Raw genomic sequence first — 27,290 nt, 5'->3', positions numbered from 1 at the left:
CCCTGCTTAGCAAGGAGCCTGCTTCCCTCTCTCTGCCTGCCTCTCTGCCTACTTGTGATCTCTGTCAAATGAATAAATAAAATCTTAAAAAAAAAAAAAAAAAAAAACCTTTTCTAAATTAGTGATATAGAAATTTTAGAAACAGCAAAAGTCCAAATCAAAAGAAACACAAAAGCCTACTTCCTCACTGACTTCAGTTTGCAATTTGCTTCTAGCATCCACCTTGTCCCAGAATCGAATGAGATCATCATCCTTCACCAACCTCCTGACCTTCCCCCCTTCTGGGCCAGGTAATAAACAGCTTCTAGAACCTTGAGCCTGACACTCTGACTTTTTCAAAATCCATTCTCGGGACACCTGGGTGGCTCAGTGGGTTAAAGCCTCTGCCTTCGGCTCAGGTCATGGTCCCAGGGTCCTGGGATCGAGCCTCACATTGGGCTGTCTGCTCAGCAGGGAGCCTGCTTCCCCCCCTCTCTCTGCCTGCCTCTCTGCCTACTTGTGATCTCTGTCAAATAAATAAATAAAATCTTAAAAAAAAAAAATCCGTTCTCATTGATGGTACTAATGGTGAGCTTTATTACTCAGCTACTACAAAATGCTGGCATTTTAGTGGCAAATAAAATGCAGGCCTTAGCAAATTATGATTAGTAGAATGCCTTATGAATCCAGACAGTGTATCTAATTTTGGCAGAAATTTTGAGTTTGATGATGCTTTTAAGGAATTTATGTTTATGTTATATAAGGCAGCTCCATAAGATAACTTTATTTTATTCATTAATGTTCATCTGTACAGTTTATAATATATACAGTGCTTAAAATATACTGCTATACTTTAAATTCTTATCCCAAAATTTATGCTTTAGGTGACTATTCTAAGGTTGAAAATATGATTCCTTTTATTTTCATTTATATTTTTAACTCCTTTGGGAGATTTTTTTTTTCAAAGATTTTATTTATTTATTTGACAGACAGAGATCACAAATAGGCAGAGAGAAGAGGAAGCAGGCTCCCTGCTGAGCAGAGAGCCCAATGCAGGGCTCGATCCCAGGACCCTGAGATCATGACCTGAGCCAAAGGCAGAGGCTTTAACCCACTGAGCCACCCAGGCACCCTGATTTATATTTTTAGAATATGATTACTTAACCTTTTCATTAAAACATTACTTCTTTTAATTTGACATTTAGAGTGCTTTGCTAATGAAATCTATGTTGTCATAAAATATTTGAAATGGTTGGAACATTACATTGAAATTACAATTTTATATTCTTTTTGGTTTTGTTTCTACTGAACATTCATCTGCCTTTTCCAGGTTAAGCTTGCCACTAAGAAATAACAAAATACAAACTATTCACTTCCTTCTAAATGATCCCTTTCTACATGGGAGCCATGGGGTTTTCAAACTAATGAATTTATATTCTTATTAAAAATTCCAAACATGACTGAGCAACATACATGTCAGATACCTTTCAGATACAGAAGAAATACTTTCAAGCTCAGTAGACCCCCTTTAAACCTGAATCACAAGTTACAGACATTAAAAGAAATAGGGATCCTAATCCTAGAGAATTTATTTTATTGTATTTGTGCATAAAGTGAAGGGATGGATATAAGTTATCTGAGTAACTGTTTTGATTCATTATTATTTTAATAAGACATACACGTACAAAAAGATTAAAGGAACATTGATATCAGTAAGTACAATTCCATTTTATGTTGTGCAGAGTGTTGGTGGTATTGGAATGGAGAAAAATAGTACAATTTGATATGGCCCATTTGTGGCTGGTTTTTAATAATAAAGATCATAAAGCATTTAATTAAACTTTGAATTAGAGAAGTGATTCTACCCCAACCTTTGTAGTTTTTTTTTTTAAATAAAGACATTATTTATTTATTTGACATAGAGAGAGAGAGGTCACAAGTAGGCAGAGAAGCAGGCAGAGAGAGAAGGGGAAGCCGTCTCCCAGCTGAACAGAGAGCCCGATGTAGGGCTTGATCCCAGGACCCTGAGACCATGACCTGAGCCGAAGGCAGAGGCTTAACCCACTGAGCCACCCAGGTGTCCCTGTAGTATTTTTAATACATAGATGAAGCAGTTCTTATTCTTTTCTCATTTCCACTAATCAAATCCTCAAAGGTTGCTGTTTCTGCAATTTGCAGCCAAGAGGGAGGTGATCACTTTGAAATGTATAATAGTCCTATATTGCAACCACCATCCTTAGTCTTATGCCACCAACACACTTCATAGAAAAATTCCCTGGCATAACAGTCATCTCTCTCTAGGAATCACGAGAGTGGGGAAAGTGGAAGAATTTGCTATTAGTTTCATAACATTTTATAAGAAATACATATTAAGGGACACCTGGGTGGCTCAGTGGGTTGGGCCTCTGCCTTTGGCTCTGGTCATGGCCCCGGGTCCTGGATAGAGCCCTGTGTCGGACTCTCTGCTCGGCGGGGAGCCTGCTTCCCTCCCTCTCTGTGCCTGCCTCTCTGCCTACTTGTGATCTCTCTCTCTGTGTCAAATAAATAAAATCTTAAAAATATATATTAATACAGAGGGCTCACTACCATCAGATTTTATAATACGTACTCATTTCAGTAATCATTGTCATGGTTCTAAAGAAGAGTGCCTGTTCCATTAGTGGACCAATTTTCATTTATATTTCTGAAAGTCAGCAGACATATGTGGCAGAACTCCCTGCCATCACCCCTTTCTAGCGGACTGCCTTCTCAGCTCACTGCCTACAGTTATTAGCGCCAACAGCGACACCTACTGGTGAATGTAGTACAGGACTGTTAAAACCCGAATTCCTAGAAACCGACTCAGATTTAAGACGCACAAAATATTTTTTCTCACAGTGAAGAAAAACAATGTTTTTATGACATCAACTCTTGTGCAAAGGAATGTGGATATGAACAGTACAGAACAAGGTATGTAGTTTATTATAAGAGCCTCTGAAATTTTACATTTTACCATTTATAGTTTAATTTGTTGTATGGGTGTTAGGATCTGGAGGTAGGTCAAGTGACAAAATGTGAAAAAACAAATTTGGTAAACCAAGTCCCAGGGTCGAGATGAATAGGTAGTGGGTAAAAACTAAGTCTGAAGTAAGCACTAAGCAATTCACTGGCTATTTTGACGTTGATCAGTCAACATTAATCCCTCACTTAATAATGACTTTAGAAAATAGACATTAAATTAGTCAAAAATCTGGAGGAAGAAGTATGTCACTAAAGATATAGTGACTCCTTAATTCTGTTTTTTTAAGGTCCTGTGAAACATTCCGATCATGTCCTAAGACCTGCTGTTTTGCAACCACCTCAAGCTCAAAGGTGTGAAAAACTAAGAAAAACATTTGTACACAATACCTTGGAATCCTGCAAGACTAAGGAAAAAACAAAAAATAAGGTAAGAAAATCTCCTATAGTGGGATTGACATCAAGTCTCCATCTTTCATTTAGTAGATTGTTCTGGGCCCTACATTCAGCGTTAGGGGCTGCCTGACTTTAGTTCTGTTGCTGAAGCAGCTGCCAGGCTGGAGAAACACCCAGACGATAGATAGGAAGCAGCCCTCAGTGACCTTATTAAAGTTGTCCTCTTGAAATGGAAAGTATTCCTAGAAACTAGTTTTGTGGTCTCTCCTAGCTGTAAAGTTGAGTCCCTTATGGTAGAAACTCCTGGGGCCTTGTTCCAGGGCACTGACTCCTCATGAGAACAGGGGGAGCAATGAGGTGGCCAGGACCAGGAGCCACAAATCAAAGAAGGAACAGGCGTTTTCTGCATCAGCAGCTGGTCAACATCCCAGTGCGGCCTTGCCAGTTTAGTTCACACAGGAAATCCATCCAGATCCAACTTCGTGGATAATGGCAGCAGAGAATTACCCACACAGAGTTGGGAATTGGGAGGACTGGGGAAGCTTCTGAAGACAGAGAAACAGTCTCCCTTCCAGTGGTTGTAATGGCTGAGTCCCTTACTGTGGGCCTTTTTAGGGAGATTGTCATTTTGCTCAAGCCATGCAGATACGGGTTGGGGATATTCTGTTGCTGTGTCTTCCAGAAGCCAATACTTGAGAGGAACGGCGCCCAGGATTTCAGAGTCATTCCATTCTTCATTTGTTTCCAGCAGAACTGTTGAGGCTTGGTCCCCTGTTTTGTTTTGTTTTGTTTTTCAATACTGAACACAAAGACAGGGACACATGGAAATTAAGATGCCAGTCATTTCATCAATGCAGTGAAAAACAAATCAGATCAGTACTAATCCTACCTCTGCCCCTAACTAACTTATGTTTACATTCTTGGTCAAAGCTTACAATCTTCTCTTTTTATCAGTGAAGGGAGAGAGTTTAACTTGGTCAGCATTTGACAACATTTTTGTAATTCCAAGCCTTTTTTTTTTTGTGAGATATAATCTCACGAGACTCACTGTGAATTTTAAAAATCCTTTCATTATTTCTGCATGGAATATGGCAAGAGTTTTAAGTAAAACATGTTTTAAATTTCAAATCAGTAGATTATTAAAAGTTTTCATTTAAATACAGCCTAATAATCATCATTACATTACATAAATTCTAACTTTTATCCTTTCAAGAAGAGATGCATGTTGTTTGTGTTAAGGTATGCAAGAAAAAGTATGATATGTTGACTAATTTCTAAAAGTTATCATATTGCATATAACTTTGGAACAGGATGTACTATAAATTATAGATTAAATTTTTTGTTACATATTATGATATAAAAAGCAAATCAATATTTCTTCTTTGGCATGGTTTATTGAACCTTGCATTATATATTTTAAAAATAAAATTTATTCTTGCATTTTCTTTCTAAATGATAAAGAATGAGAGAAATTTTCAGGTAATTGTTTGTAAGCATTTCTTCTTGAATAAATTAAACATATGAATGGCACTTTATTAGTGAACAGCTTAATTGGATATGCCCATTATTGAATTTTGCCTGTCTAATAATGACCTCTGAAGATTTAAAGACATGCTATATAAAATGCAGTGTAAGAATTCTGACAAAATAATGTAATTTACAGATCTAGTGAAAATTATCTATAGGTGAATTTCATAGAACTGCTATTTTCATGTTCCTTAATGACTTGTACATAAAATCAGAGCAATTTTCATTCACTGTCATCAATCAGTGGTCACTTATTATGTACAATTTAAATAATATATGCCCAATAAAAACCATTTTAAGTACATAAGAGTAAAAACTACCATTTGGACTGAGAGATAAGTCATCTGAGTGACTGACTCATGAACATGCACTTTGATCTTTGCAACCAACAACATATATTCTCTTCATACATATTTCTCAGCTCTCAAATTCTATTATAAAGGGGAAAATGCTCCAAATTATTTTTATTGATTGATATAAAATTGAAGTGGAAACAGACCCCACCTACCTTTAAAGATATGAACTCTTTGAAATGTCTTTGCAAACCCTTGCTGGGGGAAGGGAGGTGCTAAAACATTGGAGATACTAGATCCGATAATTTCTAGGGCTCCTTCCAGTTCTAAAATTGCTCACACAATTTTCATTTATATATTATTAATCAGGTAATAAACATTTCATATACAGCAGACAGAGTAACTAGTTGATTAAGTCACCTGTCAAAAATTTTTAGATGAAGAGATGAATGGGTTTTCCTCTAACATTTGGTGGCTGTGCTGGTGAAGCTCTTAGGGTATTTGCAGGATTAAATAGTCCTGAAGGATATATTTGTGAAGCTAGAAATGAGAATTAATTCCAAAAACATAAAAGTACCAAAAGGAAGTGGGATTTCTGAATATAATAGCAAAGGCTACAGTCCCTAGTCCCTGATGTCAGACAGACCCTAGCTCTAAGGTCAGCCCCATTTCTGGTTGCCTAAGCCTGGCCAAGTTATTTAAATTCATTATGTCAGTTTACTCATCTGTAAACTATAAAATGTGGATAATAGACATACAACCTTTACAGAGATGTTGTGAGGAGTAAATGAGATAATGTTCTCAAAATGCTTAGGGTAGTATTTGAACATAGTAACTTTGCAATACATTTAACTGTAACTAATGTTTCCTTATCTGATGCTCCTTCAGCAAGGCAATTGAAAGGAACATTCTGATGAATTGCCTTTCTTTCAGATTTCTGAGGGGAACTCCTCTTTGCTAAGTGAAAATTTACCAAGTGCCAGAATTTCAGTCCAGCTGACTACCAGCCAGAATTGTTTAGGTGCTACATCAGTAGGGTAAGTTAATGATGAGGACACAGAAAGGATACCCTTTTATTCTTGCTTTATCATTATCATCATTTATGGAAAATAGGTTTCTGATACTAGACAGATAAATTGCTAAGATTTCTCTTTTTCTAATATTTTATTTATTTATTTGAGAGAGAGAGCATGAGCTGGGGGAGAGGCAAACAGAGAGAGAGAAGCAGACTCCCCACTGAGCAGTAGGGAGCCTGATGTGGGACTCCATCCCAGGACCCTGGGATCATGACCTGAGCCAAAAGCAGACACTTTAACTGACTGATCCATCCAGGCACCCCAAATTGCTAAGATTTCTGTTTGAGATTTTCGAAAAGACACAAATTTAAAATGCTTTTCAAACTGTCTCTAATATTTAAGGATTATCGTATTAATATCAGGTTATCTTTATTGTTTTGTTGACTTAGGTGAGAATAGTTTAAGAACATACAGCTAAATTTTTATTTAGTTAGGAATTAATTATCTGGGTGCTAGATCAGCCTCCCCGTTCTCTGGTGCCTCCCCTCCCCCCACCATCTCTCATTATTTTTCGTGTTATTCCTTATTTATTGACATACATTAGATAGACAACAAAGAAAGCAGTATAAATGTGCAAAATGGAAGTTAGTATTTACCGGTGTCATCAGCAATGAGGGCATGTTTGATCTGAGAGATGATTAAAATTAGCCATAGAGATAACCAGACTCACATGATTAGGGCCCGTGTGGATTCCATAGCACTTACTACCTATGTTGCACACTGGGGTACAGTGGGGATCCCAGACCGCATCAGCCTACAGATAGAAAGCCGCATATCTTTGAGTTTCTCATCATGCAAAACACTTCTAACGACAAGAACAAAAATGTTCCAGGAGGTAAAAACCCAAATTAAACAAAAGCACACTTAAGTATAACAAGACAGATTGGCTGTGCTTTTGCTCTGGAGACCTCTGGTGGCTGAAAGCATCAGTCACTTGGGGAAGGAGTGAGAAGAAATGAGAGATCGGAGAGGCTGTGCTGGAAAAGCAAGAAGATAAGGTCTGGGCCAGCCCCTGGTTGATCACACAGCCCGAACAGAGATGGGCATGACATGTGTTTGGACTGGTCTTAGCTAGTGCTGTCACAGTTGTCAAATAATTTAAATGTCATCCCTGGGAGGACCTCAATCTCTCCTTCATTTCTCAGATGCAGATGAACAAGAGTTAGCAGATGTTTTTATGCTTTACATAAATCTGTTAAATCATAGGATTACTTCATGTGCTAAGGTCTAATGTGCCTTTATCCCTATATTAAAGAACAAATGTTCATTTCTTTTCCTTAGATGTCAAGCAAAGGAAGATAAGTATTCTTTTAAAAGCTGCAGTTCTGATTTCGTGTTTGGAGAAAACATGGTGGAAAGAGTTTTGGTAAGAATTTGGCAAATGTTTCTATTATAAAAGCTGTCATTTTGAGTTTCTGGAGAAAAATTAATTAAAACAATGTTAAATTGGAGCATACTTTAACTCCTGAGTCCAAAGGCACGTTTTCTTTCTTTAACTGCAAAGATTCTCCTGGGAAGCAAGTTCTGGTTGTTAGAATAATAGGCAGGAACCCACAAAGGAAGGGAATTGTGTAATTATAACATTATTACTGATGAGAAATATTAAATATTCTTCGACATGTTACACCCAAGGTACCCAAGGAAATCCCAGAATTATCTGCAGTAGATGAGTTAACGGGTAATGATATTTTAATATCAGGTTTTTGATAGCATCTTTCATAACAAGATGCACTTAAAACCATTTGCCAATTTTTTCTTGTTAACCACAACCCTCCCCTTCTAGCTTTTATGGTGAAAAACATTATCACAACTTTTTTTTTTTTCAGGTTTTAAGAGGGAAATCACAGTACTTTTCTTGCCTAGGGAAACATACTTGCCAAGTGGAAACCGTTAAGGAATATTACCAGCATCCCTATTTAGAAGTGGGCGTCCTCATCCATGAAGCGGTTGCCACTGTGCCCTCCACAGTGAGGGTGCATGAGGACTACTAATTACATCAAGGATCCCCAGGAGGCCACACAGATTTAAAAACCTGTATAGAGGCTCAGAATAATAAAGAACCAACTCATGAGGCCTATGTATTCCAAGTTTTTTAGGGCTTTCACAAATCAATCCCTTTTAAGACTTGGTTGATTCTACACCTGCCTCAGGCTAAACCTAAATTTGAGAGTACTGTCATAGCTTTCTAGCTTAGGGGCACCCTCTGTCACTCTCAAGGTGAAGGGCAAATCCACACTTCTAGGGCTATTGATCCACATTTTTTAATCTGAACCAGAATGGACCAACTTCCGGAGGGAAATTCTAGGCGATACATTTAGGAACATTTCTTCCATATCATTTAGTCCTCAATTTGGTACTAGCTTAGCCACAGCTTCTATAAGATGTCACACACACACACACACACACACACACACAACTTTCCAAGCCCCACAGGATCAACTTTAACATCCAATTCAACTTACCAAACATATTTTGTGTTCTCATCATATCCAAAGCTCTGGTGTTGGACTCAAGTTTGGCTGCATATTAACAATCATCTCGTTTACGTGAGTCTCTAAAGGATTGCGTATGCCCGGGCATCTCCCCAAACAGATTAGATCAAAGTCTCTGGGTGAGGCTAAGTGTCACGTGATTTGAATCTACAGCCAGGATTGAAAAACACCTGGGGGAGTGGCTATGCAGAGCTATAGGGAGACACTGCATTCTAGAGGTGCTTACAATTGAAGAAAGATAGAGACATGCCTGAGCAAATGAACTACCGTTGGGTTTAGAAATTTGGTTGGAGGAGGTACCCGTGTACATTTCCTGTGGGTACTTCCACTCTGGCTTGCAGAGGAAACAGAGCTTCCTGTCTCTCTAAATTGATAACATCCTAGGATGGCAGGAGCTACAGTGATCACTTGTGTGTGTTCTCTGGTTAATCCTATAATCCTGTGACCTTGTGATTTGGGGGTCAGAATGCCCTCGTGACTTGTTTGCTGACTATGCGCTGTTCCAGTGAGTCATGAGACTTTCTGTGCCTTTCTGTTTATTTTCTTAAAATGGATATAGTTACACCCATCTCTACCAGTTTTAACAGAGTATCTTAAAAGTTCCAATTAAATGATGTGGAAGAATTTTGAGTTCATAAAGAAAAAGAAACCCAAGTTCTGAAGTGCTGTTCTAATTCCCCCTGTTCTGTAGGGGGCTCTCTGAGATCATAAGTGACCGGGTAATTGCTCAGTTTTTCTTCCCTGGCCTTGGTTAGAGCACCTGTGCAGGGCCCCAGGTGTGCAGCCTTAAAAGCGATTGTTGGCAGAAATTGAGGAAAAATTAAGATGATCTCTGAGACAGCGAGTGGGTTCTCTGGGTAACTTGTATGATTACTTTGGATTGAAAGTTAAGTGTTGGGAATACTGAAATACCTTGCAACAGAGATGAAAGTTTCATCTCCTTTATTCAGGTTAGTCTGGCCGTATCCAGGAACAGCTGCTACCTCCTCTCAGGTCTCTAATCCTTCTCCCCTTGTTCCTGGAATGAGATCCCACCTGACGTAGGCTGGTGGTAACTCCATTACGCTTCCTGAGGATCGGGACCAAGGTCCTGTGATGTGACAGGAAGGATTTCCCTGCAGAGCACACAGGGAACCCAAAACAGAAACATCGCAGTGGAGTTTGTTTGCATGTTGAAGTAGAAGAAAGAAAGCTGTAGAGATACAATTCAGTAATGTATTTTTTTCCTTCGTCTAGGATACTCAACATCTCACCCACTCTCAACTTGAAAATGACTCATACACTAAGGAAAAACCCTTCAAATCCACTCTAGAATTTCCTGTCAACTCTCCAAATTCAAGTAAGAATTATTTCATTTGTTAAAATTTTTTTTTATTCAATTAGTGTGTTTCCTGTTTTCCTATGTCATTTATTTAATATCTATAAAATACAAAAACAATAATGCAGTGTTTTAAAACTTTTGGGTAAAAAATTAAAGCATACAGATATGGTTGTATGATACATAAGCTTATTTTATTTATTTTTTTTTACTTGAGGCTATGGGAAATTAAAGAGATGTATCTAAACTCGGGTAATTCACTTTTGAAAAACGCTCAATTTTTTTTTTTTTAAGATTTCGTTTATTTATTTGAGATACAGATAGAGAGCGCACACAAGCATAGGGGTGGGTGGCAGAGAGAGAGGGAGAGGCAGGCTCCCCCTGATCAAGGAGCCTCATCTGGAGTTCGATCCCAGGACCCTGAGATCATGACCTGGGCTGAAGGCAGACGTTCAACAGACTAAGCCACCCAGGCGCCCTGGGAAACACTCATTGTTATAAAAAGCTAAGGGGGCATGTATATTCATGGGGACAATGAAGAGCTTGTACAGTAGAGAAAATGGGGTCTTTTATGTGTCTTTTCTCCCTCTTATTTTCTTAGGCACAGACTCTCTTAAAAATATATCCTTAATTGAATCAGCTGCTGCTTTCTCTTCTACACCATCTCCCAAATGCTTGCTAGAGAAAATTGATGTTGTAACAGGGGAAGAAGCAGAGCATAATGTATTAAAGGTCTGTATATCACCCGGTGCTCTTTCTGCCAGCACGTGTATACATGAAGCCAATTTCTATAAGCAGGAACACCTTTGCAAATGAAGGCAGAAGTATCACTTTCCTGAAGACATAGCTGCTTCAATAAAAATGTGAGAGGCTTCCAAAGACGAAGCCAACATTTTGTTGTATTCATACGTTAGTATATGTAATTTTCAGGAATTTGGATGGTTGGATTTAAAAGCGTTCACGTTCGTCTGTCAGAAAGAAGACAGCCAGGCACCCTGTCTTAAAACAACTTCAGACCCATGTTTTACACTTCTCATGCCTACTTTTATAATCAGTGCTATCATCCTATGATTTAAAAGTTCTACTTACCCTGGACATTTTTAAATGATAAGATGAATAGATTTCAGTTCAAGAGAATTAAAAAAATTCTGTTCGTCCTTGAAAAGTTCTTCTATATAAGTTTTGGACTTCATATAAAGCAAGACTTTCATAGATGTGGTGTCCAGTATTATACATAGGATTTGAATGTTAATTGCCTTAGGGATCAGCCAAGGCAGAGGAAATGTAATTACTATGACATAATCGTTTTTCAACAAGGTGCAGGTTTCCTCTTCTCTTTCTCCTTCTGCATTTACCCCCCAAATCTTTCCATTTCTCTCCTCCAATGATTTACTGATACATTTGATGGTACAAGTGTGCTTCCAAGCCTAAATCTCAGATCAGATTAAACCGAGATTAAGTGAAGTAATTGCTAGCTGTTGAGGCCCTGGCAGGCTGTCTTTTTAACAAGTCATCTTGGTAATTCTTATACATGGTAATACTTAATTTTGGTAAACATCAAATTATAGTATGGTACTCTGGGGTACCACATCTAGTTTTGATGCTGTGTTCCTCAAAAATTTTTAAACATGCAAATAGTTTCACTATTCCTTTACTTTCATGTAAGTTACATAGCTCAAATAACATCAATTTCATTTCAAAGTTGGTACACATAAATATATTGTTAGGTGATGCAGAAAATAGGTATGGTATTCTGCCATTTACAAAAAAATTAAGGGACATACGTATTGGCATGTATGTACATGCAACTATCTCTAGAAAGAGAAGCAAAATACCAGCAACAGCGATCACCTGTTGCAGGGGTGGAAACTGACAGATGGAGAAGTCGGGCTGGGAAGGACTTTCCACTTTGTACATCTTTTTGCTTTTTGATGTTTGAACTATTCAAAAATTGCATGCTTTAAAAGTTAAATAAATTTTTAAAGCTGGTTTACAAATCATTAACAGAGGTTATTCTGGTAAAATCAGGCAAGAAAAAGTGTTACAGCATAGGAAAGAAATCACTTTGAAAAACATTTTTTTTCTATATTTGACATTTTAAAAAATTGTCCTTTAGATCAACTGCAAGCTTTTTATATTCAACAAAACAACACAGTCCTGGACTGAAAGGGGCAGAGGAGCTTTGAGGCTGAATGACACAGCAAGCAGTGACTGTGGAACATTCCAGTCAAGACTAAGTAAGGAATTGTTTTGTACAGCCACCCACTCTTTCTCAGAGTAAAATTGCCAATAGATACACATCATCTTCTGGAGATGTGTTATCAGAGTCAACAAATCAGACTGTTGAAAGCAGTGTTGTTTCTAATGTGCTATAGCAGCTTCGTGTTTGGAGCAGGCTCTGGTTCTGCCTCTATCACTGACTAACTAGTGACCTTGGAGAAGGTACTTCATCTCTCCCTGCCCTAGTTACATCAGTTTCCAATGGGGGGACTAGTACTCCGTGACTAACTGAGCAACAGGGAGAATTCTATGAGATGATGCACTTCAGCAGCTCTGAGCAAGCCCAGCACACACCTCAACCGTAATCTCCGTGTGACTTAAAGGTGTGTGATGACATTAGTTTTGAAGGAAAAATAGTTTTTCAAAAGAGAGTATTTGCGCTGGCATTTCTTCTTGGCATTCTACATAGGGCGTGTGGCTTGAGATGAAGGGCCAGTTTCCCAGGAAACAGAGGTGTGTGGTTACTGACATCCAGAGCGATGGTGAGAATCTGGAGTCGATCAGACTGAAACACTCAGAAAGTCTTTAGCATCCGAAAAGACACACTGGGCTTTGTTCAGAGGCCCAAACTGAAAGTGGGCACCCTGGGCAGGGTGAGTAGGTTTCCTGGTCAACACCGGGAAGTCAAAGCTGTGGAGGGGACCATTGGTAGAAGTTGGATTCACATATAAGGATGTTTCCTGAGCTTTAGATATCGAGCTCGAGAACCCAGTAAGGAACAGAATTCAGACTAAAAGAATAGGAACTAGGTCTTCAGTTTTATAACTGGCAAACAGGTTTCCAAATAACCCAACCAAGCATTATTCCCAAGGCAGGATGCTAGTTGTTTTCTACTCTTGTTCCGCGCTGCTCTTTCTACTGCTTGCCAAAATCTGTGATGCATGGTGTTTACGTTGCTGGGGACCTTGTTTTACCTTTTATATGGTATATCATGATCACCTGTCCACATCAGTAATTCTCTTTCTTCCCAATTCTTAATGGGTTCATAATATTATCTTGAATAGCCATGTCATCATTTATTTCGCTACTTCCATTTTTTTAATGCCTAAAGCCCAGTTTTCTCCACTGTAAGCAATTCTTGGATAAATATTCTTCAGACCACTAGCTCCTCAAAGGAGTTCTAAAATTTTCATCATTTTTTAGTACTATAGTAAAAAAATAAATTCCAGCTTTTAAGCTAAAAATAGTCCTTCAACATAATAAAGCTCGGTTGGAAAACCAACTTATTGTCAAGCCAAATTACAACTTCATAGTGAAAATACAGTCTGAAAAACAACTGTAATGATTGACTTTGCTTTCAAAAATGGCACATTCCCCAGGAAGGTCAAGGAATCGACTGTTCTGTAGTCTTATATATTTACCTTCCCATTTTAGTTATGCGCAATCAAGGCAGCCTGAGGCTGATTCTCAATAGCAAACTCTGGGCTCAAATGGAGATCCAAAGAGCGAACCACAAAAATTTGCGAATAACAGCTACTGATTTAGAAGACTACAGCATCAAAGTGTTTTTAATTCAGGTAAGTAACAAAGTTCAGTGATAGAGAATTACTCTACTACATTTCTAGGTCTCTGTAATTGCTAATTTGTTTAATTTCTTTTTTTTTAATTTTTTATTTTTTATAAACATATATTTTTATCCCCAGGGGTACAGGTCTGTGAATCACCAGGTTTACACACTTCACAGCATTCACCAAAGCACATACCCTCCCCTAATTTGTTTAATTTCATTGTAACCTGTACCACTGGCAAAAAAACAAACAAACTTCAGCCATTGATTTTGGTTGTTTACAGTTTAATATAAATTTTAAATTTTATATGAAATTTATAGCTTAACACCAAAATCTACGGTAATCAGTTGGTATATGTCCTGAGACATTGGTATTGATATATGCTTCAAACCTCCACATTTTTCTTTACCATTGAAATTATATCAACAATCTTACTAAGTTACCAAAGGGACTGTTGTCAAGATGGGCTCCTAGGAGTCCAGGGGAATACACAGCTCAGCGCTTATACTGAATGCTGAAACTGAGAAGGCTTTGCAATCACTAGAAAGGAACCAGTGAGAAATGGAAAAACACAGGCTAGTAAGTTTAAAAAAAAAAAAACAAAAAACCGTCCCGGAGCAAATTCCCATTCTGGACATGAGTCAGTCTCCAAGGTAACAGGATTGGAGCACAGCCTTAGCTTTTCCTGGAAGCAGGAATGCTTGACCTCAAATACAAGATCCAGGCACAAAAGAGAGAGAGCTGGCAGGAATCAGACCAGAAAAAAGGCTAGGTTTCATACATAGGCTGAGACCCAGAAGACTTGAGAAGACTGAGTACTCATGTGACCCAGGCAGAGGGTAACAGTACAAGTAAATTAGCTCCCATATAGTACTGTGGGGGTGGGGGGGAGTTGCCAAGTGCCCAATGATGAAAAACCAAAGTTTTATTAACTATCAGTAAGGGTACTCTTAGGTGTAAGTAATGCTGAGTATTAAGATGTTAGAGTAAGAGCATGCCCAAATGCTGTTCATCATTTAGGGAGACAATCCCTAGTACTCTGCCCAGCTGGGTCCCCTGACTTTGAGCAAGTAAAGCAGCCTGCTTGTTGCTAATACTGCAACCGAGACCAATAGCTAAGATGGGATTGTGCTGTTCAATATCTGGCACACGTGGACTCCGTAAATTGTAGGATATCTGCTACAGATAAGCAAACATATGAAAATCACCCCAATTTCCTATCCAAGGGATGGTCACTACTAACATTTTTTGTTGTATATTTTAGCATATATGTGTGTGCGTACCTATGTATGTACAAAATGTATGATCTGCAGGTAGCTTAGTTAGATCTCTGAACTTGATTTTATTCATCTGCCAAATAAAGATAATAATAATAATATACTTTATAAAGTGGTTGAATAGATAAGAATGCTAATATTTGATTATGAGGTACACGTATGTAACCTTTTCACTCATGAATGAAAATGAGTGTTTTCATGTCATTAAATAGTTCAGTCTTTAAGAAATCTTTTAACAGGTGAAAAGAATTCTATTATGCACCCTAATTTATTTCCACTAATTCTACTTTATTAAGTACTTAGGTAATTTACTGTCTTTTGTTATTATAAATTCTGCAAGGAAGTTGTGAGGAATTCTCTGTGTACATACATGTTAATTTTCTTGGGAAAATTGTCTTGACAAATTTCTCTTCAGAAAAACTGAATCGATTTTCATTCTCACCAGCATTTTCTTATGGTACTTCCTGGGAATTATAATTCTTTTAAGCACTAAAAATTTGTTATTCAAAAAATATATCATTGTGATTTTATTTTTAATTTCTTGTTCTGAATTTCTTGAATGGATATTTCTTTTCTTTTTTTTTTTTTTAATTTTATTTATTTATCAGAGAGAGAGAGGGGGAGAGAGCAAGCACAGGCAGACAGAATGGCAGGCAGAGGCAGAGGGAGAAGCAGGCTCCCTGCCGAGCAAGGAGCCCGATGTGGGACTCGATCCCAGGACGCTGGGATCATGACCTGAGCCGAAGGCAGCTGCTTAACCAACTGAGCCACCCAGGCGTCCCTTGAATGGATATTTCTGAATGAATTTGGCAAAACGCAATATGTTAACTAGTGGAGAACATATTTAAATTTTAATGTTAGAAAATCAAGGTGACAGAGTAGTATTTATATTTCAATTACAAATACTCTTTCAATATTTATTAACTGACTAAGAAAAAATTACACCTTTGCATATAATGTAAAAAATGAAATCAGTCAAGAGTCAATAATTATTTTCTCAATATTTACTATATAATATTTAGCATAATATGAGGGGAAAAAAACATTCTATTTAACTTTTCGTTATTTTCTCCCAAAGTAATTAAGGAAACTTAAGAAAATCCAAATGAAAAAATATAATTTTAACCCTTCTCCCAAAAAGTTGGCATGTAGTTTGTTCAACCCTCAATTTCTTGGCTTTGAAAAGTAAGACAGCTTCCTGGAGGATTAGCAAAGAGAAAATTTTACCTGGATTTTCTTTGAAATTGTGAAAAGATAAAAAAAAAAAGTAAACTGCTGCCATGTCACCTAAAAAGAATACTGACTTTGATGGCAAAGATCTGGCATTCAAGCCCAGTCATTTGCTGACTATATACACTCACACAAGTCATTGTTCCTTTCTGAGCCATAATCTCCTCATCTGTAGAGGGAAGTGGGAAATGAGTATCTACTGAATACTTGTGCTGGGTGCTTTTGCTAAAAGAAGTGAAATAAATAATTCACTCATGGTTTTATTGTAAGGATTGAAAAAAAAAAGAATGTAGTAACCATAACTGTTATACCAATGTTATTGTTACCATCATTTTTTATATTAATTGCATCCATAAAAACAGCATAGAAAATACTGAGAGCAAAGACTTCTGATGTATTTCTGATACAATATTGTAAGGGTGGCTCTGTGGCCCAATGGATGGCACACTGAATTTCTGTGCTGCAATATTATAGACCACTCTAATGAGCTCTGTTTTCCCACTGAGCTGGGAGGCTTGTACATAATGTCTAAACACAGTCTTGTAAAGGAAAGGCGGTCTTTTTTGATCCACCCTACACTTTTCTACAGTGTAAAACAGTGGAGAAAGGATAGTCTTAATTTCAAATGGAAATTTTAAATCATGGGGCACCTGGGTGGCTCAGTTATTAAGCGTCTGCCTTTGGCTAGGGTCATGATCCCAGGATTCTGGGATAGAGCCCTGCATCAGGCTCCCTGCTCAGGTGGAACCCTACTTCTCTCTCCCATTCCCCTGCTTGTGTTCCCTCTCTTGCTGTCTCTCACAAACAAACAAACAAATAAATAAATAAAATCTTAAAAAAAGAAATTTTAAATCACAGAATTTCATTTCTCAGTTTAAAATGCACAAATTGGGACCTGTTATAAGATTATTCACTTTCAGATTCAATTTGCTTCAAGATGAGTGGCTTTTTGCTCTTTAATTTTTAGGGTTATTTATAGTCTAGATTTATGCCGTTTGATCCCTTCCTTATTAATAGTGAAAGATTAAAAAATCTCTAAAATGTAGCTATTACTAAGTTATTTATACTTTTTTCTTAAGATTTTTGTTTATTTATTCGACAGACAGAGATCACAAGTAGGCAGAGAGGTAGGTGGTTGTGGGGGGAATAGCAGACTCCCCGCTGTGCAGAGAGCCCAGTGCGGGACTCGATCCTAGGACCCTGAGATCATGACCTGAGCCAAAGGCAGAGGCTTAACCCACTGAGCCCCAGTTATTTATACTCTTAAGATTTTATTTTCTTTATTTGGGGGAGGCAAGAGGAGGGCAGGGGGAGAAGGGGAGAGATTCTCAAGCAGACTCACACTGAGTGTGTGAAGCCTGACATGGGGCTTGATCTCAAGACCCTGAGATCACAACCTGAGCTGAAATCAAGAATTGGCTGCTTAAACTGACTAACCACCCAGTTGCCCTATTTATATTCTTAACAACTTAATTTTCCTCATGCAGGCCAGCGCCAAAGACACAGGATGTCTGTATGCAGCAATACATCACCGGCTCCTTGCCCTTCGGAGCTTCAATAAACAGAAAGATGTAAATCAGGCTGAAAGCCAGTCAGAAGCAATCCTGCAACAATTAAACTGTGAGAGCTGTGATGAGGATGAGGATGATTTCCTCCAAGTCACTAAAAATAGATCAGGTAAATAACTTTTCTTTTCTTAGGTCAGCGGTTTAAGAAAGAAATCTTCTGCACAATCCTAATAACATGAACTAGATTTTTGTAAAGTGGAACTTATCTATTTAAAGTGGATGGGAATTAGAGTCCTAGCTCTTTGGATCAGAGGAATGGGTTTGGAAATCATTGTCTTCTGTGTATGGCCTTCATTAGAATTTTGCCAAAATTCCTCTTCACTGTGATGCCCATATGTCATTTGCACATAGATTTAATAAAAATGCCATGAAGTCTTACACTGAAGACTTACACTGAAACTAACCCATTTATTCATATTTTTCATCACTTGTTCTCATTTTCCTATTATGGGCCATAATAGAAGAAATCACAAATACATCATAAAGGTAAAAGCACATTACGATGAAGCCCACCAGACATATATGACTTGAAATACTGAGACTCCTATTTGTCTCCTTTTTGGAATTTGACTGCTTTATCCTCAATGACTTTTTTTTTTTTTTTTTTTTTTTTTTTGCCTATGGCAAGCAGTACTATTTTTTATTGGGTCAAGATTCATGAATTGAGCAAGGTTCAACTGGAACCAGTTGTTAGTAGATTTTTAGGTTTCAGTGCTTGTCCTGATGATAGATTTAAAACAAAAATTTATCATTATTTTTGGAGAGAAATATGGTCAAGGAAATAAGACGACCAGCTTTGCTATATAAATGGTGCCAAGTACATTCAGTAATAGTTTCATTTAGGCCTGAATTCTGCTCTACAAAGAACTGAGTAACATCCTTATAAAGACAGTGTGTTAACATTTTTCCAACCTTTAATCATTTTAGATCTTAAAGGTAACTTAATCATACATAGTTTAAGAATCTCCACAGGACAAGTGCAAAACATGATGAAATATCTTCCTTTGCCTAATCCTAAGAATGTAATCAAGAAGAAAAATACACAGAATATGCAACCCAGGAATATAAACTGCTTGACTAAAATGAGCCGGACAACTAAGTGAATATGATTTTTCTTGTCACTATTAAACAAATGGTTTCTTATTCTTTAAAGTGTATGAGATCTATACATAAAATTACTTTTATAATGCATATATTGTCAATAAAATGGGGTCTATTGGAAAATGAATTTGTATCCATCAAAAATGTTAATTTGAAATAGGATTAAATGGCAAAATTTTCTCATCAACAAAAGTCACACTTAGGAAATCTATATTTTATTATATTCCATTTTAGGAAAGAGGACTATTCAACTCTCTTCATACAAAATGAGAAACAATGGAAATAATGCAAAGTAAATGTCAATCATAGGAACCCATCCTTCCTCTGCCATTTTCTTTTTTCACTTGGTATTTTCTCCAGGAGGTGTTACATACAAATGCTAAACTGTTAGGAAAGCAATAAAAAGTCTATTTTTTAAAACTTTGTTGCCCATGAATTAAGGAAAGGTTTAATTATCTGAAATGTCACATTTAAAATTAGTAACATTTCCAAATGTTACATATAAAATGTATATTCTATATATCGCATTTCCTCATAGTAAGCATAGTCATGCATATTCATGTTCAGTTGTGTTCAATATTAAATGTAATCCGAATATAACATTTTGTAATATTTTGAATTTATATCACAGATCCTTCTAGGTGGACTCACAGACAGTCAGTTGCCTGTTCATGAGCGCCATCTACCATAAACGTGACAACATCTACAAAAGGATTGGTCATCTTACTGAAAATTCTAAGCCATCCTAACAAAATGAGAAGATCCTATTAATTCCTTGGAGAGTTTTTATAGCAAAGTTCAAAAAAGATAATTTGTTGCAGTTAAGATTTTTCTCTTATATAGTTTAGTAATTGCAAGATTTTACATTTTGTTTATTGTGGAGAAAATGACAGAATTGAAGAAATACACGGACTTTGGAAGTTCAAAATTTATCATTTTTGAAGAAGCTAATTTAGAATAGGATTTGATAACTAATTTGGACTATTCATCACATTGGTGGATATAATAGTTAAAATAAATTGCTCGATTTGATAAATGTTTAACTAAAATGTTTTTCAGTCATACATTGGTCATAAAACAAATATTTTACAAGATTTCTAGTCATTTCTTCCAAAACAGTATAACTGCATGCTAACATTTCATTAAGTCATGTTTCTCTTCTGGGAAATGTGTATTTTCATGTAATCTTTAGATTTACTACTATGCTAAGATTTATATATTCATGGTATCAATTCCTTTAAAGATAGTATTGTTCTTGGACTTGTATCCATTGCACCTTGTATATGCTTGACAACAGTCCAGCATCCAATAGCTGTGGAAGGGATGATCAAAATATATTAACTATGTAACAAAACAGTAAGTATATAAGAAGTAAACTGTGTTAACTTGTTTTTTGCTTTATGTAATTAAATTGTCATTAATAGACTAATGGGTATAGCTGTATAGAGACTTTAAAAAAAAAACAAATATATTCATATATACCCAAATGAAATTTGTTCTTAAATGCTGTTACTGTGGTGGACTGTATTAGTTTCAACACTTGTGCAACAAAGTTCTGATGCTCCTCTTTTGAGATTTGTCTCAGAGACACTTTATGAGTTACACACAAAAATTAGGACTTCTAGCCATATTTCATTTTTCAATCCAGTTTGATCACCCTATGACTTCAAAATGACTTTTGATCATGATTTCTAAATATTCCCTTGTTAGAAGCATCTTAGTTCTCTCAGGGTGCCATAATAAATTACCACACTGTGCAGCTTCAACAATATAAATTTATTTCTCCGGGTTCTAGAGGCTGAGAAGTTGAAGATCAAAGGGTTAACACAATAGGCTTATTCTGAGGTCTCTGCTCTTGGTTGTAGGTTGCTGTCATTGCCTCCAGGGCTCACAGGACCTCTTCGTGGGAGCACAGGCAGGGAGAGAGCAAGCTCCCTAATGCCTCTTCCCATAAGAGCACTAATCCCATTAGACGAGAGCCCTGCCCCCATAAATTTATTTAATCCTAATTACCCCCCAAAGCCCATCTCCAAATTCCATCATATTGGGACTTCAACATACACATTTGGGGGAGAACATAAACATCCAGTTTGTAACTAGGGAATAGGATTTACAATTCCAAAATGATTTCTGAAAATTTTTTGAACAATGACAACATATTTGGAATAATGGGTCTATCTTCACTAAATGCTACTTTGAAGAACAATATTCATTTGGATATACACATGTGATTATACATTTTTTAAAGTCACATTATTTTGCTATAGTACCTCTCATAGTAATAAAAGCAATTATTTAGATATAGATAGGTAGATTCATACATACATACATACATACACATAGGTATGGTCAAATCTGAGCTAATGCCTGACAATTTGTTATATGAAAGTTTAATTAACTCTTTTAGACTCTAATTTCATTAGCATATAAGTTGTTCAGAGTTTTGTTCTTTCCCTATAACTTAGTAAAGTTAGCTCATTCATATGAATGAGAGAGGCTCATTCATTATAGTAACTATAGAAGAAATTCAGTATCCTTCTAAAATAAGCAATGATTCGGGAAATGGAAAAGAAAAATTAATGTGAGAGAGGAATACAGAAAAGGTAGAGAGAAGAAAAAAATCAAAGAATAGCTCTAGCATAAAAGGAAGAATAAAAACAATGGGAAAACAAAAGTTTAAAGTTGGTTGGGTTTTTTAACTCCTAAAAATGCCTCTGATGCTGAAGACATCAGAGTCAGTGGAAAATTTCCTTTAGAAGTGGAAATAAACAGGAAGACATCTGGAGAAGAAATTAATTGGTTCTCTTTTCCTATAAGATCTTAGCTGATATGGAAACATTGTCATTGCACCAAATTGTTAAAGTGAAACAGACAACAGAGATCTTCTTTATCTTCCTGACATGTTCATTCTTGTGCTCACTTTAGGGTGGAGATAAAACAGTATTTTTTTAATGCTTCAGATATTTTAATATCATTTGAATTTATTCTTTCTTTCATTTTCCTTATACTTTAACTTTCCTTGTACTGCATATACCAAGCAGAAAAAAAAATTAGACTACTTTAATTACTTATTTACTCACTAATGCCAGTGCAACAGTATAAAAAATAGAGTATCAGAAAGGCAGAGAGAAAAAGTGAAAATTTCGTCATTATGACATGGTTACCAACAGCAGAAACATGGTATTTAGCTTATGATTTTCAAACCATTTCTATCCACTCTACTATTCCTTCTTATAATCTTTATGCAAATATTTAGTAATATTTTAGAGGGATAATAGAAGTAAAAAATCCTTATAATTTCTCTTTGTCTTCTATCTTCATTTAACCTTCCTCTTTTTGGCTTTTCTACATATGTTGACCTTTCTGTAAGGTGAAGAGATCACCATACATGATAATCATTTTCATAAATTATGAGATGATTTCAAAGCATACATTTTAGATTTTGATATAAGCTGCTTTTTGTCAAAATTTACTTCAATATTTCCCAAATATACTAGATATATATTTAATATATTATCTAATTATAGATCTTAGATTCATATAACCTGACCATTCTTCTCTTTCAACAGGACTTTAGACTCTACTAAGTTATTCAGCTTAATTACGGGCCATCAAAATGTTCTCTTTTAAAATACTATTTTACATCCATTACTGTCAAAGCCAGGAATCTTTTGACCCCAACGATTAATATCCCATACAAGTCTTAGAATATGAGGATGTTTAAAAAAAGGAGGGTATGTGTATCTTTCCTAGAGTCAGAATGTATGTGAAATGGGTTGGAAGGGTATCTCTTAACCTTTGTAAATCCTCAAATTGTGAATATCACAATGATATAATTTTCCCTGTAACATGTTGAGAAAAATAAGTTTCCTGAGATGTGGTTACCAGATGGTTGGGTAAGCCCACTCTCTAGAAAAGTATATCAGCTGTGCCAGAGATGGGTTTGAGTTTTTGACACTCAGTTACATTACGGATTGTTTTGGATTGTTTTAGTAGTTCGAGGGTTTTGAAACTCATATTAAATCCACAAATGCAAGCACTTCCGTTTGTTTTGTGATGGACAAATCACACTCACAGTACTGCAGGATTTTGACATCAGACTTGCCGTGGACAAACTGGAATACATGAACACATTTAAAGTTTCTAAGATGATATTTGGAAACTGTGGCATTGGAGAAGTTACTGAAATAACTGGCAAATATGTAGCCTAATAAAGACTTGATGTAATCGTTTTCAAACAATTAGAAGTTCACCAAATCTTCCTAATTTCTGCCAACCTAGTGGATATAAAAGACTATTTCAGTGAAATTACCTTAATTTGTATTTTTCTAATTTCTACTAAGGTTGATTATCTTTCAGGTATTTATTCTCTGCTTGTTTCTTCCAAGAAATTCCAGTCAAAGCTAAGTGTGCCTGTCAAAGCCAAGTGGCTTTGACACTCTTTTTAAAATTCTTTTATATTTAAAAGATTTTATTTATTTATTTTACAGAGATCACAAGTAGTCAGAGAGGCAGGCAGAGAGAGAGGGGAGGGGGAAGCAGGCTCCCCACCGAGCAGAGAGCCCGATGTGGGGCTTGATCCCAGGACCCTGAGATCACAACCTGAGCCAAAGGCAGAGGCTTAACCACTGATCCACCCAGGTGCCCCAAATTCTTTTATATTTAATTTTAACTTAAATTTCTGTATCAGTAAGACCCAATATTTTCATGCAAATAGGAAAATAGTATAATTCAGTATCATCTGTTTGTCTCAAATACAAGTACAGCGTATACAGGATAAAAGCCAAACTCCTAAGCATGGATGTAACACTTTCCATGACTTCCCCCTCATCTGCCTCCCTAGCCTTACTTCCCGCTGCAGCCTGCCTTCCTCTAAATTCTCTAGCAATTCAGAACTATTTCATTGCTCCATACTTTTTTTTTTAAGGTTTTATTTATTTATTTGACAGAGATCACAAGTAGGCAGAAAGGCAGGCAGAGAGAGAGAGGAGGAAGCAGCCTCCCTGCTGAGCAGAGAGCCTGATGCAGGGCTCAATCCCAGGACCCAGAGATTATGACCTGAGCCGAAGGCAGAAGCTTAACCCACTGAGCCACCCAGGTGCCCCTCATTGCTCCATACTCTTGCTCATGCTGTTTCTTTGTGGAAATCTTCATGATAAGAAAGTGTTGGAATAGTGAGGAGAGAAAGGGTCTTGAGAAGGTTCAAGTTATACATGAGTAGCTCACACCCCACAGAAGTTAAAAGATGGGCTTTAATTTCCACTCCAAGTCACTATTTGCACCTGCTGTGAGGCAAAGTTCCAGACCAGAAGGGATCAGTGACCTACTAAAAGTAGACATCAGCCTTCATTGTGTTATTTTTTATTCTAATACACTACCTGGCACACAGGAGGAACTCCATAAATATTCAATGAACCCATGAATGAACCTCGGTAGTGGTGGCTAGCTGAAAAGGAAGAGTGAGAATTCATGATCAATTTGGGCTTGATAGAACCTTGGCGTCACTCTAGCTCAACACCCTCCTTTTCCAGATGAGGAATCTGAGGCCCAGGAAGATGAAGTGACCTGCCCGAAGTCCCCAGACTAGTTAATGATAATGCTAGGACTATAAAAAAAGCAAGACGGGGCCCAAGCAAGTGGATGTAAAGAGCAGGAGGGATGAACGGTAGGATGTGGACTACCATTTGATTCTCCTCTTGGAATGAGAGCGTTTTCTCTCACTTCGCTTCCTACGAAATGAACCCAGGGCCATGTGTAACTATTCCTACAGGGCCAAGCCTCTTTCTTCCTCTGACCTCCCAATCCGCTCAACAGTCCAAAGCAGTCATCACTGTTTTCAGAACTCACTTCTTTCCAGTTAAGAGTCTCCAAAAAACCTAACTACTTACTGCCTATAGAAGTCTAAATTACTAACATTCTTACCTTCCTCTACTGACCTATCCACTTTTTCCATCTTATCTCCTCATCTAGAAATGCTCCACATCGCCGGATTCCTCTACCCATTTTCCTCTAATTTCCTCAAAGGCTACCTACCTGTCGTTCTCCCTCTGAGCTGACAGTTTTTTGGTTGTTCTTAGGGGCTCTAACTTGAGCAGTCCCACAAGGCACCATTCTTCGATGGACCAGGCACTCGGCTCACTGCGGTCTATCTTGCAGTACTTAATAATTTCTGAGCAAGAACCTCTGCATTTTCATTTTGCACTGGGCCGCACCAATTGTGCAGCTGGTCCTTGTTCAGGCTCCTTGGCCCCCAGCCCAGCGCTGGTCATATCGGCCGTCCGACTAGATTTGGTTAAACGAAGCAATAAAGAATACAGTCTTGTGTGCGATAATGACAGGGTCTAGTTTTACACGAGCCGATAAAGTGCAGTAAGGAAACCCAAGCGAGGAGGCGCCCAGGGTCGCCTTGCTCTAGCAACAGAGGCTCGAAACCCCAGACGGAGCCCCTGCGCTGCTTCAGACCGGTTCCAGCTGGATTCCTAAAGCAGCTCAATCGCCAAATGGAATTCCAGCCCTTCCTCCGGCCGCAGCCAATCCCCGCAGCTCCTCGGGCTCCGAAACCGCAGCTGGCTCTGATTGGCCCACAGAGTTGGCGGCGGGCGGGTGGGTTTGGTGCCCACCCAGGGAAGGGGGTGGAGCAGGAGGTGGGCCCCCGAGCGGCGAAGCGGCCACTGCGCAGGCGTAGATGGAAACCGATACACAAACAAACAAAACCCACAGCCCAGAGGCCTCTAGCTCTTCCCCGCCCACCTTTCCCGGGCTCCGGCGCTCCCGCCTCCCCGCCGCCGGGCTTTTCCCCGCCCCCGTCAACGTCTGGGCACGTCCCCCTGGCGGCGCGGGCCACGCACGGCGGTGCACTTAACCTCTCCCCGCCCGGCGCAGAGTTAAAAGCCGGGGCGGCGCGGGCGGCGCGCACTGCTGGTGGCGGGGAGGCGAGGCGGGACCCCGGGCCTGCAGCCCCGCCGGGCGGAGGATGACTTGCTACCGAGGCTTCCTGCTGGGCAGCTGTCGGCGTGTGGCGGGCGGCCGGGCGGCGGTGCTGAGGGGGCCGGGCGCGGGAGGCCCCGCCGCGCGGCCGCGGCTCTGCGGGGACGGCGGCGGCCGGCGGCACCTGGGGCAGGGGCAGCCGCGCGAGCTGGCGGGCTGTGGCAGCCGCCCGGACGGCGGCTTCCGCCCGTCGCGGGTGGTGGTGGTGGCCAAAACAACCCGGTACGAGTTCGAGCAGCAGCGGTACCGTTACGCGGAGCTCTCGGAGGAGGACCTGAAGCAGCTGGTGGGTCCCGGCGCCTCCCGCTCCCTGCTGTGTGCGGACGCGGCCCCCGTTCACTCCCAGGCTCGGTCGCGGCTTCGTGGTGTGGCGAGACCGCTCGGGACCACCCTTCCTCCCCGGCGCCCTAGATGCCCTGCCTTCCCGGCTAGGTGCCCTCTACTCCCTCTGGCTTCGCTCGTAGACTCCTCGCTTTCTGTGTTTGTGCGTCGAGAGAGAGACGGGGGAGAGAGAGACAGACGGCGGGAGAGGGTCACTGTTACTGTAGAGACCCCCAAGACGGGGGGAGAAAGACTTGGAGGGGGGAACAGGAGCCCCCAGTGGGAAGGGGTTGGGAATTCATTTGTGCGCTCACCAGCCCCACCCCCTGTTTTCCCTTTCGGGAATAGCAGCAACAGCCCCGAGAAAGGTGGGCGGGTGGCTGAGGTCTGGACGCTCTGGAAACAGGTCCTCAAGCCTCCCCCAGGAAAGGGGCCCCGGGGCATGGCTGCGGGAGGTGGCAGAGAGGGCTGTGGTACCGCGGACACACCCCCTTTTACTCTGCAGGACTGCGAGGCCTGAAATACTCCGGAAAGACAGTCTGAGTGAGCCTTTTCCGTGATGGAACGTGGTCGTCAGACAAGGTTCTAGCAGTTTGTTTGAAAAGCACACGTGTTTTGAGTTCAGGGTCTAGCAGGGGAGAAAATTTGACTTTGGATATATGCTGTTAAGTAGAAAGGGCAAGATGGAGGGCAGGTAAACTTGGTAATTATGAGATAAAAAGCCTGCGTCCATAACGTAGCAGTATCTCCACAATGGACTCTCTTTAGTAGAGATAGCAATATTTTTGCAAAAGTATATAAATCCATCTAAAGGGGGGAAAAAAACCCCCGAATTTCCCTCTCCTCTCTCTCCTTTTGAGATTTCTGATCCCATGCGCTCTACTCACCAACGTTAGGGAAAGGAGAGTGAAGATGCCACCATGAACAGTATGGAAATCTC

General features: G+C 39.0%; 2 protein-coding genes and 1 long non-coding RNA gene across 8 annotated transcripts in view; 2 read left to right on the top strand and 1 right to left on the bottom strand.

The window, feature by feature from the left end:
* Positions 1-23,078, top strand: part of RANBP3L (RAN binding protein 3 like) — a 49,301-nt gene extending 26,223 nt beyond the window's left edge. For 2 of the 5 annotated variants that reach the window (XM_004738005.3, XM_004738009.2), the window contains exons 5-15: positions 216-290; positions 2,857-2,928; positions 3,267-3,406; positions 6,126-6,229; positions 7,550-7,634; positions 9,997-10,099; positions 10,680-10,810; positions 12,195-12,315; positions 13,733-13,875; positions 17,861-18,050; positions 19,674-23,078. In XM_004738005.3, coding sequence (XP_004738062.1) covers positions 216-290; positions 2,857-2,928; positions 3,267-3,406; positions 6,126-6,229; positions 7,550-7,634; positions 9,997-10,099; positions 10,680-10,810; positions 12,195-12,315; positions 13,733-13,875; positions 17,861-18,050; positions 19,674-19,717 — 1,208 coding nt within the window. In that variant the 3' untranslated portion in view covers positions 19,718-23,078. The remainder of the gene's footprint in view (positions 1-215; positions 291-2,856; positions 2,929-3,266; positions 3,407-6,125; positions 6,230-7,549; positions 7,635-9,996; positions 10,100-10,679; positions 10,811-12,194; positions 12,316-13,732; positions 13,876-17,860; positions 18,051-19,673) is intronic. The other 3 variants (XM_004738007.3, XM_004738006.3, XM_004738008.3) reach the window with 3 other exon arrangements.
* LOC123391917 lies at positions 3,400-10,154 on the bottom strand. The gene is made up of 3 exons (XR_006606592.1): positions 8,731-10,154; positions 6,939-7,022; positions 3,400-4,171 (listed from the first exon to the last, which is right to left on the bottom strand). It is a non-coding gene; the product is annotated as an uncharacterized LOC123391917 (long non-coding RNA).
* Positions 23,079-25,881: 2,803 nt separating the features above from the next.
* Positions 25,882-27,290, top strand: part of NADK2 (NAD kinase 2, mitochondrial) — a 45,696-nt gene continuing 44,287 nt past the window's right edge. For both annotated transcript variants that reach the window (XM_045079472.1, XM_045079471.1), the window contains exon 1: positions 25,882-26,315. In XM_045079472.1, coding sequence (XP_044935407.1) covers positions 26,016-26,315 — 300 coding nt within the window. In that variant the 5' untranslated portion in view covers positions 25,882-26,015. The remainder of the gene's footprint in view (positions 26,316-27,290) is intronic.

Source organism: Mustela putorius, unplaced genomic scaffold (genome assembly GCF_011764305.1).
Source record: "Mustela putorius furo isolate JIRA1106 unplaced genomic scaffold, ASM1176430v1.1 tig00000407_pilon_pilon_pilon, whole genome shotgun sequence".
NCBI lineage: Eukaryota > Metazoa > Chordata > Mammalia > Carnivora > Mustelidae > Mustela > Mustela putorius.
The sequence above is the reverse complement of the archived record's forward strand: the minus strand, read 5'-3'. Positions and strand labels throughout refer to the sequence as shown.